We start from the raw sequence: 23,726 nt of genomic DNA, 5'->3' as shown, positions 1-23,726 counted from the left end.
CTCGCACCTGCCTTTTCAGCTTTGCCCATAAATTTTCTATAGGATTGAGATCAGGGCTTTGTGATGACCACTTCAAAACATTGACTTTGTTATTCTTAAGCCACTTTACCATTTTGGCTTTTGCCTTTGTCTTTGGGTTGATATGCACGTCGGACCAAAGCACATTCATCTTTGAGACACAGAACCCGTCTCCTTCCTGAGCGATATGATGACTGGACATTCCCATCTTGCTTATACTTGCGTATAATTGTTTGTACAGATGAACAAGGCACCTTCAGGTATCTTTAAATTGTACCCAAGGTAGAGCCAGACTTGTGCAAGTCCATAATTCCCTTCCTGATGTCTTGGCTGCTTTCTTGAGACTTTCCGATGATGCTACACAAAGAAGCAGTGTGTTTCAGGTGTGCATTAAAATACATCTACATTAGTGATGAGCGAGTGTGCTTGTCACTCGAGTTTTCCGAGCATGCTCGGGTGTTCTCCGAGTATTTTGGGCGTTCTTGTAGATTGTTTGTTTCCCCGCAGCTGTATGATTTGCAGCTTTTAGACAACCTGAACACATGCAAGGATTGCCTGTTTGTTAGGAATCCCCACATGTATTCAGGCTGTCTAGCAGCCGCAAATCATGCAGCTGCGGGGACTCAAACATAATCTACGAGCACGCCCAAGATACTTGGAGATCACCCGAGCATGCTCAGAAAACTCGTGTAACAAGTGTACTCGCTCATCACAAATGGACATTTGTGTCTCTCATTAACTCAGATGTTGCCAAAAGCAACATCATCATATGGCAGTCCAGAATTGTTTAAAGTCGTAGCAATCTTAGCGTATGTAAACTTTTGACTTTGCAGTAAGTGAAAATGCCTTTAAACATTCTCTCAATCTCATTATTCTGGCATTTGGCAAATATTAATAATTATCGTAATCCTCATTGACCTAAAACGGGAAAGGTTTATTCTGATTTCATGTCAGATATTAAGAAAAACATGCGTATGTGTCTTTTTATATAGTGTCTGTAAACTTCTGGTTTCACCTGTATATTAGAACACACTAGAGGTTGAACTAGCTCAAGCAAGCCCTCACTTATCTTTCATTATATCGCCACATGATAATTCAAGTGTGCCGAAGGCCATTAATATCATCCTTGTAGTCAAAGGGTGCCTTCTGTCATGGTTGTGGACAGGGTTCCTTCCCTGTCCTCTCGGGGTTAATTTGTATAGCCTCCTTTTGGTTTGGGGAGGGCTATATTTACCTGTCTTCATCTGGGGATCCTTCTCAGTGATACATGTCTTGGCTGTGTGTCTGACCCCCTGGTGTGCTTGCATACTGTTTAGTCCGATTGCGTTCTTGTGTATGTCTCGGCCTATTTTCTTGTTGTGTGCTTTGACTTGTGATTCTGTGCTTACTGTCTGTTTCTGGCTCTGACCTTGGGCTTTGTACTTCAACTTCCCTCCTGTCTGCCCTGTTTGTACCATGCTTATGTCTCACCCTTTTGGCACTTCATCGACCTCCCGGCTTGACCTCGGCACGTTCAGATTACTCTCCGGCTTCGCCAGTCTCCGTCGCTACTCGGCATCTTGCCCCACCTTCGTCCACTCCCCAGAGGTCACGTGCTTCAGGTCCTGCACTCCGGCCGGTAAGCTCACCGCAGTGCTCTTTACTGTCTCTGTCCTTCTGTACCACATGCTCAGACTCCTGCTGTAAGTCTGCAGCAGGGCTCTTGACACCTTATTTCACAGTGGCTGTTTCCAATGACCCCAACCATTAATTTCTTATAGAACTGCTGAAAGTTTTCCCCAGTACTGATCGGCACAGAGAGGCATAAAGAATGGGCTACATTCCCACAATGAGTTTTTGACACTGCTGAAGCTGTAAGACACTGTGTTTTTTGCGCAAACTGGATGGGATTTATTAAAATCTCATGGCCACTGTGCCTTTGTTTTTTATTACTCTGTGTAAACTGACCTGTAGTGTTTGAAATCTGCAACTCGTTCATTTCTTTTGCGGGTACGCTGAGTTTTCTGTGCAAATTTTTCCTATAGACTTGCATTCTATGCGCAGGTAAAAAAAAGCGCACATGCATAGTAATCCGCACATGACAATAAAGATTTATCAAAAACAAATACAAAAAAAGTATCAAAAACAAAGCTTTATTTAAAACATGACAACCTACCAAAAATAGACAAAAACCGCAGTGTCAAAAAGTGATTAAAATGCATGTAAAAAACGCAATCTGCAAGATGAAAAGCTCACCAAATACTCAAGGTGGGAATGTAGCCTAAAGTGGAAAAATCAGTCGTCTAGACAAGAATTACAGGCAGTAATCACTCATGGTAATTCTGCTTCATGTCACCTGTCTTATGCATGTTTTTTTTTTTTCCTCTGTGCTCTGTTGTGCATAAATATGTGATTTTTCAGAATTTGTACTAGTCTATGCCTGATGAAGAGACCTGTGTAGTCTCGAAAGCTTGGAATTTGTTACCATCTTTTCAGTTAGCCATTAAAAGGTATCAACCACTGAGGACTCTCAATCTAATATATAAAGCTGAATGTGTGTATGTGTGTGTTTGTGTATGTCCGGGATTGGCATCTGCACCGTCGCAGCTACAGCCATAAAAGTTTGCACAGTCACACGTCTGGACCCTGAGAGCGTCATAGGCTATGTTGTGAGGCGAAATTTGAACCCCGCGCTTTCCAATTCACGAAACAATTTTGCCCCTATCTACATAATGGGGAAAAAGTGAAAGGAAAAGTGTTGGAGGCAAATTGACAGCTGCCAGATGTGAACAAGGGGGACTTAAAGAATGAGAGCGATGGCGCCAAAGAGTATATACCGCACAGTTCCTAAGGTGGGGCCTCGACATGGAATAGTCGCCACACACGGGGATATGAACACACACACAAAATGCGCCACACACTACCACGTGCTTGAACACATATACCACCCTCAGCACACATTTCACCACATATACACCAACCTCGCCACATAAAAGTTGAAACACAAAAGTCAACGCTCAAAACTCGCCACACGCAAAATTCGCCACATGCAAAACTAGGCTCACGCAAAACTCGCCACACGTGCAAAACTCATCTCATGGAAAACTCGCCACACGCAAAACTTGCACACGAGGAAAAATTGCCACATGCACAAAAGTTGCAACACATGCAAAAGTTGTCTCACAAAAGTTGTACATACTCAAAACACACCACACATAAAACTCGCCACGCACAAAACTCGCCATTCGCAAAACTTGCTGCACACAACTTGCTACACTAACCTGTCACATGCAACTCAACACACAAAAAGTTGCTACACGCATGTCGCCACACAAAACTCATCTCACAAAAGTCGCTACATGCATGTAGCCACATGCAACTCAACACACACAACGTGACACATTAAACTCGCCCTAAAACACACACAAGTCTGGTATTATCCTTCAAAAATAAAAATCTGATTAATAAGCAGACAAACTACAAGAGCAACAAATGTACCATATAGGAAATACGGCAGCTGTCAGTCACATGACCTGTCTATTATGTGTATGTGTGACCTAATATATACTGCCAGGGGGGAGGGCTTCCTGTTGGCTGGGGATTTATCAGGCTGCCAATTTAGTTTTCAAATACCGAGGTAAAAATACTGAGCAAATAACGTGTGAATGAGGTCTAATACAGGAGGAGATGACACACAGATATATACTCTATACAGGAGGAGGTGACACACAGGTATATACTATAAACAGGAGGAGATGACATACAGGTATATACTATATATAAGAGGAGATGACATACAGGTATATACTATATACAGGAGGAGATGACACACGTATATACTATATACAGGAGGAGATGACATACAGGTATATACTATATAAAAGAGAAGATGACACAGGTATATAGAGGAGGAGATGACATACAGCAGGTATATACTATATACAGGGGAGATGACATACAGGTATATACTATATACAGGAGATGACATACAGGTATATACTATATACAGGAGATGACATACAGGTGTATACTATATATAAGGGAGATGACAAACATGTATATACTGAGGGGAAAATGAGGGGTGTGAGGTGAAAATGAAAAGGTGTGAGTGCAAAATGAGAGGAGTGAGGGAAAATAGTGCAGTGATCGGAAAATGACAGATGTGAGGTCGAAATGACAAGTGTTAGGGGGGAATGAGAGGTGTGTGAGGGAGAAAATGAGAGATGTGAGGGAGAAAAAGAAAGATGTGAGGGGAAAATGAGAGGCGTGATGGGAAAATAAGAGAAGTGAGGTGCTATAACTAACCACAGATATTTACTATGTCCAGGCAACGCCGGGCTCTTCAGCTAGTTCTAAATATTTTTCTAGGCATTAATCAACTCTTTTCAATACATGATACAACGTAGAGGGTCTAAAAGGAACATTGGGTGGTCTGAAAATACACTTTGGAGATGTGATTGATTAACTGATATCCAGACCCTTTTCTGGATCTCGCCAAATAGACTGACAACAAATTCCCACAGCAGGTTTTACCTCGAGTGGACAGTCTGGATATTTGATTAGTTCGTTTTGTCATATTTCTTCAATTCTTTAATTTTGGTTACATCAAGTTGTAAATTTTGCCTGACACAAATGTTTATATATCTTTTATGAACATGCCTTTATGTTATTGTGCCTCTGTGTACATTTTGTACTTCTTTTGTTTTTGACAACCAAATAAAAAGAATGTATTAAAATAAAACAGAAGCAATTTAGAGCGCAAATGGCAGAGCTTGCAAGGGTGAATGTGCGTAAAGGGAGCCTGTCACCAGAAGAAGCTGCTATTAACGTACATGGGTCAATCTGCAGATTAATAACATTACTAACCTGCCCAGTGCTTGCACTTAGCCGAACACTGCGGGGAGAAAAAGAACTTTATTCTCTTCGGCTACATTCGGTTTCAGTCACGGGGTCGGTACCGGCGCAGGTTCTGTCGGTGGCTGTAACCGCGCCCCCAGCCCTGACTGACACGTACTTTGTATTGAAGGCGGCGGTCAGTCAGGGTCGGGATTGCAGTTACAGATGCTGTGCTGTATACTCAGAGCGGTGACTGAACCTGCGTCGCTGCTGCCCCACTGACTGAAACTGGAACACTGCTGGGGAGAGTAAAGTGTTCAGGCACTGGGCAGGTTAATAACGTTATTAATCTGCAAATTAAAACCATATCTGCAGGTTAATAGTGTTTTTTCTGGTGACAGGTTCCCTTTAAAGGGAGTCGGTCACCTCAAATCGTGATTTAAATTACTTATACAATCCTGGGGAGGACATAGTCCTTATAGATTTTACTTCTAGTTGGATAGAAAAATTATTTTATTTCACATGTAAAGGAGAACTCTTCAGTTCACTGTTGGCATCGTGAAGGGCACTTCAATCAATAAGCTGTGCACCTCCCTTTATCTGAATTGACAGCTCTTGCTCGCCCAGCACAAGCACTGACTGAATTGAATCCCTGTGTCACGACTACAAGGGTCGGTACAGCGGACGGCACCACAAACACCAACAAGATGGGAGAAGGGGGGAGGAAGGCCCTAATAGTAGGGAAAGAGGGATGGGGCACCTCCTAACTCAGACTGTGCCTATCCCTAAGCTCCCCTAACACCCTATGTGGGTCCTTCCCCTTGCCTTTGTCACGAACCTTGTTCCTAGCTGTCACCTCACTTAACCCTGGCTAGTGCACTGGCCGACAAGGACACTAGCCTCACCACTGCAGATAGTGACAAGCATGAGACAGACAGGGAAAATAGACAAGTAACTTAGCTCCAGACAATGCTGCCAAGCTCCACACCCCAGAGGACACGGAAACAGGACCCCGAACTCCAGAAGTAGCTGACACAGCGCTGACAGCAGAGAGCTGCACACTCCAGGGCTGGTCTCCATAGAATAACTCACCAACAGCAATTCAGCAGCTTGCAGCAAGGAAAACTTACATTAACCTATGCTGGCATGAAAGCAAAAAACAAAGTTTAAATTAAAGCAGAGCCAGAGCTGTCATGAATTCAAAAATGGATGGTGACACCCCGTCAGTGCACGTCTACACTGACACTGCAGGAGCTTAACAAGCATGAACGCGGTGTCGTTGCGTACATGCTGTCATCCTTCTCTCCTGTCTGCGGTGCCACTTGTTACACATGGGATCACACAGTGGTGAGAATCTGCTGCAGACAGGAAAGAGGGATAAGAGCATACCTGCGCTGACACTGGGTGCATGCGCGTGTGCTGGTTCTACTCCTGCAGTGTCGGTGCAGACATGCAGGTCTGATGATTCAGTCCAGGCAGCGCTTGTTCTGGTAAAGCGTGTCAGTTAAGCCACGGGGAAGTGTATAGCACATGTATTGTGTGGCAATATGGTGCACTGAGCCCTGATTTAAATGTTTCTATCCAACTAAAAAAGTAAAGTTTATACTGCAGGAAGGGATCTTGTACGTGATTACAAATATTTCTTCTCCTAATGACTGATCCATATATTTGACCTTTTCCGCAAAGGACATATCAGACAAGGGCATGTATTCTAGATTGACTCTCAGGGAATCTTCTCCATCTGTCCCCAAAGTGCCAACTCTCTAGGAGCTACAAATCTTGCTTCTGACATTGTGAATAGAAACTAAAATATGGCATCAGCTACAGGGAGTAAATCACATAATTAAAGCAATTACAATGGACCTCCTATCATCTATGGCTGTGTTCTATGGATGATTGCATTACATATTGTCCAGGGATCTAACCTTCTACTGTTCTTTCCGCACTGTTCTTTGACTTACCCCGTATCCCCCTAACTATGTATAAATGTATGTGGGTGTGTAACTGAAGACCGATATCCTCCTTGAACTGTCTGGGTTACATAAAAACGTGCGAGGTGAGCAACATGGAAAGCCAGATGGTGTGCGGATCTAATTCTGAGCTGACAACTTATGCCTCATCATCACAGTTTGGCTGGCATAGAAGACTACAGGATTTACTGTAGCGCCAGGTCAGGGTTAGGCTGAAAGAAGAAAGGTTCCCAACGTGTGTCTTCCAAGACTCGGGAGTGATGAGGTTTAGCAATGGTGCATATTGTCTGTGAGCGCAAGAGAGAAAACAGATTCAACAGGAAAACATGTAGTCGTTTCTAGCACATTGCGGATGGCATATGCCCGGGGGGCACTCCTGCTAGGGGGGCAGATCACGACCATTGGGGAATGGTCACGAATGCAGTGCTGCTACATATCCCCCTTTGTAAGGTAAACCTCATAAATTGTAAAGAAGCCTTTGGAGCGGGCAGAGAAGACAGTTTATTGTAGATGAATACATTAAGACTGAAAGCATTCATTTCTGTTTAGTTACTCAGATGCATTTTTTATGTAAGTTTTACCATCAAGAAACAGTTAATTGACATGGAGAACATGGTGGAAATCAGCTGGAGAAAGTCCGTTCCTGCTCTTTGCTCCTAGTGCATCCGTTTATGGCCAGTTCTGTGCTTATTAAGCAAATCATCTTATTTAGCAATTGCCAGTCCACAGAATACAGTGAGCAAGCAGGCATGTCCGAATCATATGTTATCAGCCCGGGTCTGAAGTCATTATTACACACCGCACAACATTGTGCAACTTGTCTTATAACTGGTTTAGTAAATACATTTCAGTGTATATTACTAGCTAAAGCGTTGTACCCCCACCCCACCCCTCCATCTACCACTGTATGGAAGCAGCCATTATTTAGCACTGAGATGGGGAGCAGTAGTGGCCCCCTCTTCCCATGGATGCACTGGACTTTTAAGCATATTCTTTGTAAATTGCTAATTATTGTTAACCCTTCTGATCTGTAAATGTAATATATTTCAAAGGGTTCTACCAAGACCACATTTACTGGAAAGGTGATAATATACTGATTCCTGGGGTTCCAACCTCTGAGACCACCAATCAAGAGAACTCAGTCCGCCGTTTGGATGAAGCAGCAGTCAAGTATGTGCAATGCACCACATTCAGTGTGAAAGAATCACAAAGTTAAGCGTGGTCATTGACTATTCTTCACCCTCTGCTCTAATAAGATTAGGAACTTGGGACCACCATTCTCATGGCCGGTGGGACCCTCAGCGAATAGCAACTTATCACCTACTCTGTGCATAGGTGGTAGGCATCGGTGTTACTTGAAGGTCATGGGCCCTATTAAAAATCTCCAACAGGAACCCCTAAGTATTAAAGGTCTTTAAAAGTATTGGTCTTCTCATATGGGGCAAAGGGAACTTTTGACCCTCTCTAGACTCCAAGGCTTGGTTTCAGCTGTTGCCCTTGCACCAGGTGGTTGGTTGTGATTTTGGTATAACACCTGTAAATCCAGCAGTAGAACGGACTTGCCCACTGCATCCGATAGCTGGCAAATGGCAAACCAATTTTTGTAAAGTCAGAATTCAATCTTCTTAAAAATAAGGTAATACATTTTTTACAGTGCATAAATATAAAATAAATATATTTACATACACACATATATTTGCACTGAAGTGGCTATCACGCTGTGTATAGTTAGTGAGGAAGCATTCTTGTTTTCTCCTACTTAGGATATACTGGACTCCGCAGCCAGCGAGAGTAGAATGGCCTTAGCTGTGTTTTCAAAGAGGGCCGCTCTGTTCTGCTGCTCTCCCTTCTTCACCCAATGTCCATAGATCCTAAATGCACAAGCATCAATCATCTTCCTAATGGGCTTGATTGCATACGGGTCCCGCGCTACAATCTCCTTGGTAACTGGCTTCACTTTACGGTAGTAGTGGTAAATCCGGACAGAGGCAAGGACTGTTAGACAGACCACCTGAAAATAGACGATTTGGTTAGTTTCATGTTTTCTTTACGTAACACAACAAGAATAATTCTGCACCACAATTGGTACATGGTAGGACTTTCTCTAGGTCTCAGATGAACGGAAAACCTTATATCCCCATAGAATAAACAGCAGAGTGGTGAACATCCCACAGCCACGTGACATGATGTCCTCACGGGTGTAATGTCTCGGACCTAGCCATCCCTCTGAACTAGGGGGATGGTGTTTGCACAGTTTTCTCTACAAATTTTTGCAGTTTAGCAGGGTTTTAAAGAGAAAATGGAAATAGAGGGCTTGGAAAACCAGCTCAGCATTGAGGTTCTAAGCGTGTAGGTGCATGGAAGTCCGCTGTGATCCAACGTGTTGAATCCAATACATTTCGAATGCCGGTGTGTGCTTGAAACGTGTTGCCTTTTTCTCATGTAATATGGAATCCATTTTTAAGTATATCAATAAATATTTTTTTAAAAAAGGAGCTGGAACCACCTATTCTTACCCTTTATATTCAACATGGCAGGGTATTAAGGCTGAATTCATACGGTATATTGCAGCCGCTGTGTTTAAGGAGGAACAATTGTTTTATAATAATAATAATAATAATTAAAAAAAATCTAATTTTTCCTTCATAAATCAGTAGCACACATAAATATAAGCAACTTTGTAATACAGATTTTACCTCAGAATTTTGATAACGACTGATCAATTTTGTGCACTTTTTTTAAGCTATATTACAAAGTTGCTTATTTTTATGTGTACTACTATTGATCTATGAAATAAAAATTAAATTATTGTTAGGCATGGCCCCATTTCATCTTTTGTGTTTTTTTAAGTCACTTTTCTTTTTCTTTCGGTATTTCAAAATGGTTCACAGAGTTCATAATTTTATCTCTTAAACATTATATCTTAAATAAAAGTCACTTTGTTTTGTCTTAAATCTTTTTTCTGACCTACTGTATATAACATAAAAAGTGTTTTGCAAAATGCCCAAATTTCCGATGTATATAACATCACACCAAGGAGTGGCATTAGTAACAAATTTTGCGACTTTGAAAATGATGAATCAGGTGAAAACATTTGGAAACCCTAAACTCCCCCACAGTGGCGAACTAAAAGAAACAACATAGGCAAATATAAGTAAATTAGACTATAAAAAAGGCGCAAAATAAAATAATTAGGCACAAATGGAAAAAAACACATGAAAACCAATGAAAACTAGATTAAATAAAGGCGCCAATGCAATGATGAATAGTCCCCATTGCGCTTACCATGGTTTTAAAAAAAAATAGAGCTCATTACATAGTGATTTATGCGACACCCATTGGAAATAGAGCTTTATCTAAGGTAAATCCTGCTCTGCCTGCTATTAAGAAACATGGCAGTTGTACCCCATAATGTGTTCTCGTGGTCCGTCCTGCCCACTGTGCCTACTAGGAAATCATCATTTCATTTAATTACAATAATTTCACATGTATGAATTAGAATTACAGACTTACCTTAAACTTCCTGTATGGACTGAAAATGCGCACTTCTTCTACTACGTACTGCTGGAAAAATGGATGTGTTAGTGCCTCCTCTGCTGTCAGGCGTCTTTCAGGGTTCACTATTAGCAGTCGTGCAATCTTAGATAAAAAAAATATATATATTTTTGTGATTCTTCTTGTGGTAGCAAGCAATGAAATGTAATCAAATACAATTTCAAAGTGTCATTGTCTTTAAAAATTAATTTTCAATCCTTAATAAACTTCTGAGAATACCACCATATTTCCAAAGAGGGAAAGCTCTGTTTCTCCGATATGAAGAGTCATATCGCCTGCATTTGTAGCATGGACAGAAGAGTCTTAGTGACACATCTAGACAACCCCTTCCATATGTCCTGCTTGAACTGGTGTATAACTACATCCATATGGAGGTGAGCAGTCATGTGACTGCAAGTATGTGATGTGCGTACTCCCGGTCACATTCCGACTAGACTGTGTCCAGCTTCGTTCAATACACTTGCATTGAGTGAGGCCACGTCCATCTAGTCGGAATGTGGCTGGGAGTCTGCATCGGAGCGCAGTGTGTGTCATGTGAGGATTCACAAGCCTGCATAGAGTGACGACAGCTTGTAGCGTGAGACCAGACAACCACTTTAATCATAATTAGTGATGAGCGAATATACTCGTTGCTTGGGTGGTCTCCGAGTATTTGTTAGTGTTCAGAGATTAAGTTTTCATCACCTCAGCTGAATGATTTACAGCTATTAGCCAGCTTGATCACATGTGGGGATTCCCTAGCAACCAGGTAACCCCCACATGTACTCAGCCTGGCTAGTAGCTGTAAATCATTCAGCTGAGACGATGAAAACTAAATCTCCGAGCACTAACAAATACTCGGAGATCACCCGAGCGTGCTCAGGAAAACCCGAGCAACGAGTACACTCGCTCATCACTAATCATAATACAACACTGATAGAGCGTTGTTTCTTACAACTCTGCTCTGTGTAGTTACTCTATTAATCCCTTCAGAAGTGTATTAGTAAATTAACCCCTAGGTATTACTATTCCCCTTGCCAACTGTGCATGTCCCTGTATACTTATATGGCCCACTGTGCTGACAGCAATGGATCGCTCCATGTTGACAAGGAGAATGGTAACACCCAGTTGGCAATTTATTCATTGATTTTCAGGAGGCACAAAAAGAAATTGATGGGTCTTCTTTAGGTTCAGTTGATGAATGAATTCAGTTGATATATAGGAGACACAGTGAGAAACTATAGGAAAATATGGTAGTATTCTGATAAGGTTGTAATATTAATATATTAGCTAAATATAATTTAGAAGGTCACAAGGATTCTGCTATACCAGGTCTTTAACCGTCTCTGATCGATCATCCCACTCAGGGGAACCAAAGTGATATTCTCCATTCATTATCATTCGTAACATCAGCATTTGCTTCCTGTGCCAAAATGGGGGTGACCCTGCCAATAGGGTGTACATGATCACTCCGCTGCTCCACCTGCAGATGAGAAAGTTCATACTAAAATCACCAAAAACTGCATAGTAAGACACCTCTATAGTCTGGCTGCTATACAGATCACAATATTGAGCATTATAGCAGACGTACTCTGTATTTTACAATGAATCGAAAAGTCTTGGTAAAACTGTAATTACTTACATGTCCACTTCTTTGCCATAGCCTGGATGGTACTCATCCATGGAGCACTGCAGAATTTCAGGGGCCAAGTATCCTGGGGTACCACATATTTCTTTATGCAAAATGGAAATAAAGTGCAGATATATAAACAGTTAAATAAAACGGACACATTCTATATCAATGATGGTTTGGGGAGCCATGTCATCTGCTGGTGTAGGTCCACTGTGTTTTATCAAGACCAAAGTCAGCGCAGCCGTCTACCAAGACATTTCAGAGCACTTCATGCTTCCCTCTGCCGACAAGCTTTTTGGAGATGGAAATTTCATTCTCCTGCAGGACTTGGTACCGGTCCACACTGACAAAAGTACCAATACCTGGTTTATAAACAACAGTATCACTGTGCTTGATTGGCAGCAAACTCGCCTGACCTTAACCCCATAGAGAATCTAAGGAGTATTGTCAAGAGGAAGATGAGAGACTCCAGACCCAACAATGTAGATGAGCTGAAGGCTGCTATCAAAGCAACCTGGGCTTCCATAACACCTCAGCAGTACCACAGGCTGATCGCCACCATGCAACGCTGCATTGATGCAGTAATTGATGCAAAAGGAACCCTGACCAAGTATTGAGTGCATTTACTGGGCATACATTATAGTAGGGCCAACATTTCGGATTTTAAAATCATTTTTCAAGCTGGTGTTATAAAGTATTCTAATTTACTGAGATAATGACTTTTGGGTTTTCATTGGCTTTCAGAACCAGCATAAACCTAGTAATCCTTCTTACAGCTGTCAGGGGCATTGTGTTGCATCAGTAATGACATTAGAGGACAGGTCATAGGACGTCTCACCTTTTAGTTTCTTTCCTTCAGCAATCTGACATGAGAAACCAAAATCTGTCAGCTTGATGTTCATATCATCATCCAGTAGAATATTTTCTGGTTTTAGGTCTCTATGAACGATATTCTGGGAATGCAGGTATACAACAACTTCAAGCAGGGCTCGCATTATCTTCCTGTCAGAATTAATATTAAACAGTGATACATTTTTACTGAAGTTAAGATTTATTTTACCTGCATTATTCATCACGCAATATCAAAAATCAACACTGGGTGGCTGCACTTGTCTGAAACTCAACCCACCTGCAGTGACCAATGGTGGCATGTTTTTGATTCAAAATTGTGATGCCATTGGCCACAGCGGGTGGGCAGTTTGCACATGTGTAGTCTGACATTTAAAGGGGATGTCCAGGTTTGGCATGAAAGGCTGCAGTTACTCTATGTGACTGCAGACTTGTAAATTCTCATAGCGCTCACATTCAGGATTTTCTGATGCTGGAGGTCATGTGACCTCAGGTATGCCATATGCATGCTCCTGGTCACAGTACGACTGGACGTGCATGGGTTCACTCAATAAAAAATGAGCATGTCTAGTTGAAATGTGGCCAGAAATATCCATATTACATACTTGCAATCACATGACTTCCCGGTCTCTCCGCCGGCACCAGAGAATTCCCAAGACTGCAGACTTTTGTGCCAAACCTGGACAACCCTTTTAAAGTGCTGACTACCTTAGATGATTTTACAGTAGGATCACCCCTCCTAAGCCATCTATATGAGCACGTATGTAGTAAGAAGGTGAATAAAATGATACATTGATATCAGTGATGGGATGACTTATTCCAGAGATATCCATGTTTTTAATATATGTAAATTAACTATACAGGGCTACGGGTAGGACACCAATCTGCATGAGAATCTGCCTCTAGAGCTTATTTTTCATGAAGGGGAGCTACCAGTGTGATGTGTAATGGCCACTCTCTGCTCTCCTGATCTCACTGCAGAGCTGTGTGTGATTATAACTGACAAATCTGCAGGTTCTGCTCAGCTTTTACCTCACAGGCAGACAGGGTTGCAATATTGTTGAAATGCAGCGAAGTTGTGAGAGCTGCAGCTGCAAACGTGTTTGTTATGAGGCAACTTTCAGCTTTATTGGTCTGTTCTAGTTACATGTCTCACACTGACAACATCCCATTTTATTTATAATAATCTCTGGAGGCAGATTCTCATGTACTGTAGATCAGTGTCCTGCCCATAGATCTGAATAGGTCATCAAGGTATAATTTTATTCAGCTTCCTATGACCTACAATGCCCATATATACAGTTTAGGAGGGTTGATCCTACTGACAAATTCCCTTTAAAGGGAATCTGCCTTCAGGTTTTTGCCATCTAATCTATGAGGAGTATAATGTAGAGACAGAGAGCCTGATTCCAGCAATGTATTACTAGGCTGGTTAGTGTAGTTTTTATAAAATCATAGATTAACCACTTCACCTGAGGTGCCTAACAAGTAGTAATCCCATTTTGGAAACTAAACCCCATAGGAATGTATCTAGATGTGTGGCAAGCACTTTGAAACCCCAAGGTGCTTCACAAAAGTTTATAACAAATAGCCATGAAAATAAAAATTATATTTTTTCCCACAAAAAATTTTCTTTTAGCCCCAAATTTTGCATTTTCACAATAACAGGATTAAAAGCACCATATAATTTGTTCTGCAATTTCTCATGAGTACCCCAATACTCCATATGTGCAGGAAAACTACTGTTGGGGCACACGGCAGGGCTCAGATGGGAAGGAGCGCCATTTGACATTTTGAACGCAAAATTTGCTGGAATCATTAGCGGACTCCATGTCGCGTTTGGACAGCCCCTTATTTGACTAAACAGTGGAAACCCCCACAAGTGATGCCATTTTGAAAACTAGGCCCCACAAATAACATATATAGGTGTAAGGTGAGCACTTTGAACCGACAGGTGCTTCACAGAAGTTTATAAAGTGGCGCCTTGAAAATAAAACGTCAAATTTTTCCCCAAAAAATGGTCTTTTAGCCCCAAATTTGGCATTTTCACAAGCGCAACAGGAGAAAATGCACAGTACAATTTGTTGAGCAATGTTTTCTGAGTACACTGATATCTCATATGTGGAGGAAACTACGGTTTGGGCGCACGGCAGTGCTTGGAAGGGAAAGAGCACCATTTAACTTTTTTAACGCAAAATTTGCTAGAATCATTAGCGGATACCACGTCGCGTTTAGAGAGCCCCTGATGTGCCTAAACAACTGACCACAATTTGGAAATTAGGAATGTATCTAGATGTGTGGTGAGCACCTTAAACTCTCAGGGGCTTCACATACATTTAAATCGTTGAGCTTTGAAAATAAAAAAAAAATCAAATTTTTCACACAAAAACGTTCATTTAGCCGCAAATATTTTATTTTCACAAGGGTGACAGGAGAAACTGCATCATGCAATTTATTGGGCAATTTTTCCTGAGTACACTAATACCCTATATATGGGAGGAAACTACTACGTTCCACGTCAGGAATCGAAAAAAACATTTCAGTTTTTGAACGCAAAATTGGCTGGAATCGTTAGCAGATGTCATGATGGGTTTGGGGACCCACTGATGGACCAAAACAGTGTAAACACCACAGGTAACGCCATTTTGGAAACTAGAGCCCTCAATGATTTTATCTAGACAGGTGGTGAGCACTTTGAACCATCAAGTACGTCACATAAGTTTATAAAGTTGAACTGTGAAAATGAAAAAAAAAATTCTGGAGAAATATTGGTTTTGCTCTGAATTTTTCATTTTCACAATGGTAAAAGGAGCAAAATGGACAATACAATTTGTTGTGCAATTTCACCTGAATACACCGATACCCCATATGTGGTCGAAAACTACTTTTGAGGCACGGTGCAAAGCTCAGAAGGGAAGAGGCGCCATATTGGAGTTCAGATTATGCTGGAATGGTTTGAGAGTGCAATGTCACATTGGCAGAGCTCCTGAGGTGCCTAAACAGCAAACACCATAAGTGACGTCATTTTACAAACGACACCTCTCAATGAATTCATCTAGGGGTGCAGTGAGCATGATGACACCACATGTGCCTCACAGAAATTTATACCACTGGGTGGTGAAGAAAGAATAATTACATTTTTACTGCTGAAATGTTGTTTTAGCTTCAAATTTTTATAAAAGCTAATAGGAAAAAATTGAGCTCTCAGTTTGCTGTGTAGAGAATGAATATGAAGCACTCCTAGTGAGTGATTCAGGTACCCAAGTAGGGTTCTAATTCTAACCCATAGTCCAGTAGTAGCAATAAACTTGGTACTCAGAAATTTATACTGCAGTGGCATGGATCGCGCTCTGACATAGCGCTGCTTCCACTCAACTCAAGTGTCTGAATAAGACTAAGGCCGGAGTCATACTACACGTATGAAAAATTGCTCCGAGTCTCCCTGTCGAGAGTCGCACGAGTGTAATGCGAGAACAATCAGATTTTTCACACAAAGCATTCGATTTACATCCGAATGCAGTGCGATTGCTATCCGAGTGCAATGTGATTTTAACATAAGCTTTTAAATAGAGCAATTCTCTATGTCATTCACACATAGTTTTAAAAGGAAATATTCGTCAAAACACACACACACACACATATATATATTTATATATAGCAGTGTATATATATATATATATATATATATATATATATATATATATATATACACTGCTCAAAAAAATAAAGGGAACACATAAACAACAGACTATAACTCCAAGTAAATCAAACTTCTGTGAAATCAAACTGTCCACTTAGGAAGCAACACTGATTGACAATCAAATTCACATGCTGTTGTGCAAATGGAATAGACAACACATGGAAATTATTGGCAATTATCAAGACACCCTCAATAAAGCAGTGGTTCTGCAGGTGGGGACCACAGACCACATCTCAGTACCAATGCTTTCTGGCTGATGTTTTGGTCACTTTTGAATGTTGGTTGTGCTTTCACGCTCGTGGTAGCATGAGATGGACTCTACAACCCACACAAGTGGCTCAGGAAGTGCAGCTCATCCAGGATGGCACATCAATGCGAGCTGTGGCAAGAAGGTTTGCAGTGTCTGTCAGTGTCGTGTCCAGAGGTTGGAGGCGCTACCAGGAGACAGGCCAGTACACCTGGAGATGCGGAGGGGGCCGTGGGAGGGCAACAACCCAGCAGCAGGACCGCTACCTCAGCCTTTGTGTAAGGAGGAACAGGAGGAGCACTGCCAGAGCCCTGCAAAATGACCTCCAGCAGGCCACAAATGTGCATGTGTCTGCACAAACGGTTAGAAGCCAACTCCATGAGGATGGTCTGAGTGCCCGACGTCCACAGATGGGGGTTGTGCTCACAGCCCAACACCATGAGGATGCTTGGCATTTGCCACAGAACACCAGGATTGGCAAATTCGCCTCTGGCACCCTGTGCTCTTCACAGATGAAAGCAGGTTCACAATGAGCACGTGTGACAGACGTGACAGAGTTGTCTGGAGACGCCATGGAGAGCGATCTGCTGCCTGCAACATCCTTCAGCATGACCAGTTTGGCAGTGGGTCAGTAATGGTGTGGGGTGGCATTTCTTTGGAGGGCCGTACAGCCCTCCATGTGCTCACCAGAGGTAGCCTGACTGCCATTAGGTACCGAGATGAGATCCTCAGACCCCTTGTGAGTCCATATGCTGGTGCGGTTGGCCCTGGGTTCCTCCTAATGCAGGACAATGCTAGACCACATGTGGCTGGAGTGTGTCAGCAGTTCCTGCAAGATAAAGGCATTGCAGCCGTGGGATATTAGTTGTGATTTACTTTGATAATTTTTAGGTTTTATTTGTTCTCAACACATTCCACTATGTAATGAATAAAGATTTACAACTGTAATATTTCATTCAGTGATATCTAGGATGTGGTATTTTAGTATTCCCTTTATTTTTTTGAGCAGTGCATATGTATATACTGTATATATATATATATTTATATATATACACACATTTCCCACTGCGCTCAAGCTGACATCAGAAAGGTGGAGTGAGTTCATTGGCTGTGAACCTGCTGGACCTGTCTGAAGGCACCGCGAGCAGGAGAACATTCTCACGCTCGCGGTGCTCTCAGACAGGGAGTAGGCGTTCACATGGAGACACTAAGCACACGGTGCTCAGTGTCTGCTGGATAACAGGCTGTATGGTTGCATCATGCAACCATGCAGCCTGCCATCTAGATGTAGCAGAGCTAGACCTGTCATGGGACAGATGGATTATCATCTCTGCAAAAAGGTGAGGAATATTGTTGTTTTTTATTTTTAACTCTTTTGCAGATGACAAGGGCATCGGTGGAATGGGCGAGGTCGTAAATATGGTTTAATTAAGATTATTAAAAGAGTCTGTGTCATTCTTTCAATTAAAGGACTTTTTTCTGGGTGTCTGTGTTTTCATACAATGTGACTATTGGGTTAGTACAGCTACAGGGCAAGTGGGAAGAGCGAGGCTAAGTGCCAGAATTGGCACATCTTAGAGATGAGCCTTTTCTGGGGAGGCTGAGAGATGATGTTTTTAGGCTGGGGGGGCAGTATCCATGGCCCCTTCCTAGGATATTAATATCAGCCTGCCGCTGCATAGCCTTTGCTGGATATTAATTATATTGTAATTTTTTTAGGGACCCTCATTCTAATAGCCAGTAAAGGCTAAGTATACAGTTGTGAGCTGATATTAATAGCCTGGGAAGCTCCATTGGTATTACCTCCTTCCCAGGCAATAAACATCGGGCACCAGCCATCAGCTTTCCCTCTGCTGGTCACAAAAATTGCACGGGAGCCCACGCCATTTTTTTCTGAAAACTAATCTTATATTAATTAAATACATGTACAGTAAGATGCATACACAAAGCACTAATTGCATTTGTCACAGACATCTGTATATCTACCAATTCTATTTGAATTTACTGTATGTAATCCATCTCTTCTATCCTGTCAGCAACTGCTGTGATTTTACAGTACATGGGAGATGAATTGCCGGCTTTTCTTTTATCTATCTATCTATGTAATATATATACAAATATATGTGTGCGTCACTGTGTGTCACATCTATATATCTATCTATCCTATGTGTATATATCTTTTTTATCTATTCTATTCTAACCTGTCACGTTGTGATATTACTGTACGTGGCTGCTGAATTGCCAGCTTTTCTTGTATCTATCTATCTATGCAATATATACATATATATATATATTTTATCTATTCTATTCTAACCTGTCAGTGTGATTTTACTGCATGCAGCACATGAATTGCCGGCATTTCAAAGGACACCGGTGCAATAAAATCAGACAGCACTAGCATGGTTCGAGTGCTGTGCGATTTTTTTTTCGCACCCATAGGCTTGCATTGGCGAGTCTCGGTGACAATTGCAGCATTATGTGATTTTACACGCACATAGAATACGCCTGAGAAAATAAACGCTGATGTGAGCTGTCCCATTGATTAACACTGGTCCGAGTGCTATGCGATGTTTTCTTTCATAGTATAGAAGAAATAGGAGACAAAAAAGCGCAAATAGGGTCTTATCCTCAGGACTGCTCTTAAAGAATTATGAGAGAACTGCTCACCTGATGGTGCAAAGTAAAGGCGTGTAATTTGTCAGCTGCTGCAGATCCACAGGTCGGCGCTGCGACCTCTTAGAGACGTTATAATAGATGAATGTGGATAAAATCTGCGCTGCTGTGACAAATAATGAATCCAGATATAGTTGTAAGGTGTTCGGGTGGTTTATTCAACGCGTTTTGAAGCTCATGGCTTCTTCTTCAGGAAGTTTCCACACAAAGATATATCTTTGTGTGGAAACTTCCTGAAGAAGAAGCCATGAGCTTCGAAACGCGTTGAATAAACCACCCGAACACCTTACAACTATATCTGGATTCATTATTTGTCACAGCAGCGCATGTTTTCTTTCATAGCACTCGCCTGTTTTCTACGGTAGTGTGACGCTGGCCTAATGTCGAAATACGTAGGTCTTGTCATTAATATTGACTTGCACTGTTGCCCTTTTACATGGAGCTTTCTAGTTTAACTAGCTAAATAAAAAGCTATATTTTATTTTTTTCTGATGACATGCCTCTATTTTGCTGGATTGCTACCTTTTTTCATAACATTTTTTGATCACCTTCAATTTCAAATTTTGGGAGGTAGAATTAACAAACTCAGAAATACATGAGTTGGGTTTGGTTTTTTTTAATGCTGTTCCAAGTGTGGTAAAATTGGTAAAGCAGCTTTATTCTTTGGGTCAGTACGATTACAGCGATACCTCATTTATGTAATTTTTTATGTATTGGCAATTTTACACAATAAAGGTATCGTATAGAAAAAATAATTATTTTTGCATCACTTTATTCTTAGGCTGCCGTCACACTAGCAGTATTTGGTCAGTGTTTTACATCAGTGTTTCTCAGCCAAAACCAGAAGTGGGTGATAAATACAGAAGTGGTGCATATGTTTCTATTAGGGTATGTTTCCACGGTCAGTAAACGCTGCTTGTTTGACGCTGCAGCGTCAAACAAGCAGCGTCCAGATGTTCCAGCATAGTGGAGGGGATTTTATGAAATCCCGTCTCCACTATGCGTGGAAACCCGCACGCGGCGGCCCTGCGACTCCGGACATGCTGCGCGTCTTTTCAGAACGCAGCATGTCCGTACACCTTGCGGGGACGCAGCGTCCCTGCAAGGGTACGTCTCCACGGTCCGTTTCGCCGGCGGGATCGCCGCAGCGGCGAAGCCGCTCGGCGCTAAGCCCCGCCCCCTTAATGGGACGCGATGGTGCCGGATGTGTACAGTACACATCCGGGATCATCGCACCCCTCGCCATAGGGCCCTGTGATACGCCTTGCGGGGACGCTGCGTCCCCGCAAGGTGTATGGACATGCTGCTTTCTGAAAAGACGCGCAGCATGTCCGTAGTCGCAGGGCCGCCGCGTGCGGGTTTCCACGCATAGTGGAGACGGGATTTCATAAAATCCCCTCCACTATGCTGGAACATCTGGACGCTGCTTGTTTGACGCTGCAGCGTCAAACAAGCAGCGTTTACTGACCGTGGAAACATACCCCAAGGCATATCACAGGGCCCTATGGCGAGGGGTGCGATGATCCCGGATGTGTACTGTACACATCCGGCACCATCGCGTCCCATTAAGGGGGCGGGGCTTAGCGCCGAGCGGCTTCGCCGCTGCGGCGATCCCGCCGGCGAAACGGACCGTGGAGACGTACCCTTATACTTATACTTTAATTGTTCCACTCCTGGTTTTGGCTTACAAATACTGATGTAAAATACTGACCAAATACTGCTAGTGTGACGGCAGCCTTAGAGCTATAAATTTATTTTTCCGCTGTATGGTCGCTTATTTTTTTGCGGGTCAAGATGACGTTTTCTGCTGTACCATTTTTATTTACAGTCATCTTTTTGATCACGCTTTATTCCACTTTTAGTTTGGCGGTATGATATATATAATATGCGTGTATGTATACTGCATATACATATATATATATATATATATATACACTCACCGGCCACTTTATTAGGTACACCTGTCCAACTTGTTGTTAACACTTAATTTCTAATCAGCCAATCACATGGCGGCAACTCAGTGCATTTAGGCATGTAGACATGGTCAAGACAATCTCCTGCAGTTCAAACCGAGCATCAGTATGGGGAAGAAAGGTGATTTGAGTGCCTTTGAACGTGGCATGGTTGTTGGTGCCAGAAGGGCTGGTCTGAGTATTTCAGAAACTGCTGATCTACTGGGATTTTCACGCACAACCATCTCTAGGGTTTACAGAGAATGGTCCGAAAAAGAAAAAAAATCCAGTGAGCGGCAGTTCTGTGGGCGGAAATGCCTTGTTGATGCCAGAGGTCAGAGGAGAATGGGCAGACTGGTTCGAGCTGATAGAAAGGCAACAGTGACTCAAATCGCCACCCGTTACAACCAAGGTAGGCCTAAGAGCATCTCTGAACGCACAGTGCATCGAACTTTGAGGCAGATGGGCTACAGCAGCAGAAGACCACACCGGGTACCACTCCTTTCAGCTAAGAACAGGAAACTGAGGCTACAATTTGTACAAGCTCATCGAAATTGGACAGTAGAAGATTGGAAAAACGTTGCTTGGTCTGATGAGTCTCGATTTCTGCTGCGACATTCGGATGGTAGGGTCAGAATTTGGCGTAAACAACATGAAAGCATGGATCCATCCTGCCTTGTATGGAGCATCTTTGGGATGTGCAGCCGACAAATCTGCGGCAACTGTGTGATGCCATCATGTCAATATGGACCAAAATCTCTGAGGAATGCTTCCAGCACCTTGTTGAATCTATGCCACGAAGAATTGAGGCAGTTCTGAAGGCAAAAGGGGGTCCAACCCGTTACTAGCATGGTGTACCTAATAAAGTGGCCGGTGAGTGTGTATATATACATATATATATATATATATATAGGTAATGTTATTTTCTGATTTTTTTTCTCATATCTTTTTACAATTTTTTTTTACTTCTTTTTTCTTTTTTTCAGTGTGATTGCTGTTATAAGGTATAGCAATGCTTTATAACTGTCAGTTTTGTACTGTCACACAAGCTTGATAGACCATGCTCTAAACAAACTTGCATTATGAAGACCTCAGGTCACCATGGCAACAATTGGGCTTTCGCAAAGACATCATGGGGGCGCCAATCAGAGGGGGACCTCTCCCTGCCTTCTAAATGCAGTGATTGATAGATTGATATCGATCACAACATTTAGGGGGCTAAACTGTTAGCGGGCAGCGCTCCTAGCAGTGGGAGCCAGGTGTGAGCTATCAGATTCGCTGAACACCTAGAGATGATCGTGCGTGCTCAGCTCCTGTGCACAAAAAATCGCTACAACATGTCCAAGGTCAGGAAGTCCTTCCCAACCGAAACGTGTGGATACGTCTAAGGCTGAAAAGGGGTTAATCAGCATGAGATTATCATTAAAGGACCAGTAAACCTGCTGCCATGTAGTCCTCCATATTTATGAGCTCTGTATTAACCTGCCCCTAAGACTGGCAGTTTTCTGCCTATGCACAGTGTACACAGAAACCAATCAGTGGTGTGGATGGTGTTATACTGAGATCAGCATTCAGAGAACTGGTAGACCTGCAGCAAATAAAACAATGATTTTATTAAAACTGCGGCAAGCGTTCCCGTAGGTGATACTTCGCCAGAATCATTGGCTCTATCCCTGCATCATGCTGCTCTCAGATGGGGAAACAAAATCCTTGTAACCAATTCCCTTTAATTCACCATGCCTTATCATCACAAGTTTCACTATTCTGATGAGCTTTTAATTAATTCAGGTAATTACCTTGTTTCCTTCTCGCTAAGGGTGACTTGTTCCGTCAGATAATCAAACAGTTCTCCTCTTTTCATCCTAGAAGACACATCATTTATAATTACGAGTTATCTTTTATTGTCAAAGAGAACTGAACAGCTTAGAAAGAGATGTTGGTGGGAAAAGGCTACATGTATTTTATAGAAATCGCTGCTCATTTGGGGCACAAAGATCCAGTGGGCCTAATGGGCTGAATCAGTGTGCATAGAGAGATAACTGACAATCATTGATTAGGATCGGCCTCTGGAACTCTGTGTCCGGAATGAGCAGGAATTATAAAATATGCTGTATTTTTCCCCACAAATGTGTTAATCTGTTTAGCTTCTATAGAGTTAAAGATTTGGCTAGTACTTTTTTTTATTGATGGCCTATTTCTAGGATACGATGATAAGTGGGAGTGCAATGCCTGGCACCCCCGCCGACCAGCTGTTACCGGCGGCAGACGTATGTACTCGGATGCTGCCGGAATACAGCAGCCCTGTCATTTATCTAGTGGCTGGGTAATGCGGATG

At 42.3% G+C, this 23,726-nt stretch overlaps 1 protein-coding gene across 4 annotated transcripts in view; it reads right to left on the bottom strand.

Annotated features, from left to right (window-relative positions):
* Positions 1 to 7,286: 7,286 nt before the first annotated feature.
* PHKG1 (phosphorylase kinase catalytic subunit gamma 1) overlaps positions 7,287 to 23,726 on the bottom strand; it is a 104,956-nt gene continuing 88,516 nt past the window's right edge. For all 4 annotated transcript variants that reach the window (XM_077296414.1, XM_077296413.1, XM_077296411.1 and 1 more), the window contains exons 5-10: positions 23,188 to 23,253; positions 12,809 to 12,972; positions 11,980 to 12,070; positions 11,667 to 11,820; positions 10,317 to 10,442; positions 7,287 to 8,814 (exon numbers count right to left, since the gene is read on the bottom strand). In XM_077296414.1, coding sequence (XP_077152529.1) covers positions 8,563 to 8,814; positions 10,317 to 10,442; positions 11,667 to 11,820; positions 11,980 to 12,070; positions 12,809 to 12,972; positions 23,188 to 23,253 — 853 coding nt within the window. In that variant the 3' untranslated portion in view covers positions 7,287 to 8,562. The remainder of the gene's footprint in view (positions 8,815 to 10,316; positions 10,443 to 11,666; positions 11,821 to 11,979; positions 12,071 to 12,808; positions 12,973 to 23,187; positions 23,254 to 23,726) is intronic.

The sequence above is a fragment of the Ranitomeya variabilis genome, chromosome 3 (assembly GCF_051348905.1).
Source record: "Ranitomeya variabilis isolate aRanVar5 chromosome 3, aRanVar5.hap1, whole genome shotgun sequence".
Classification (NCBI taxonomy): Eukaryota; Metazoa; Chordata; class Amphibia; order Anura; family Dendrobatidae; genus Ranitomeya; species Ranitomeya variabilis.
Note: the sequence above shows the minus strand (reverse complement) of the source record. Positions and strands in the feature narration are given on the sequence as shown.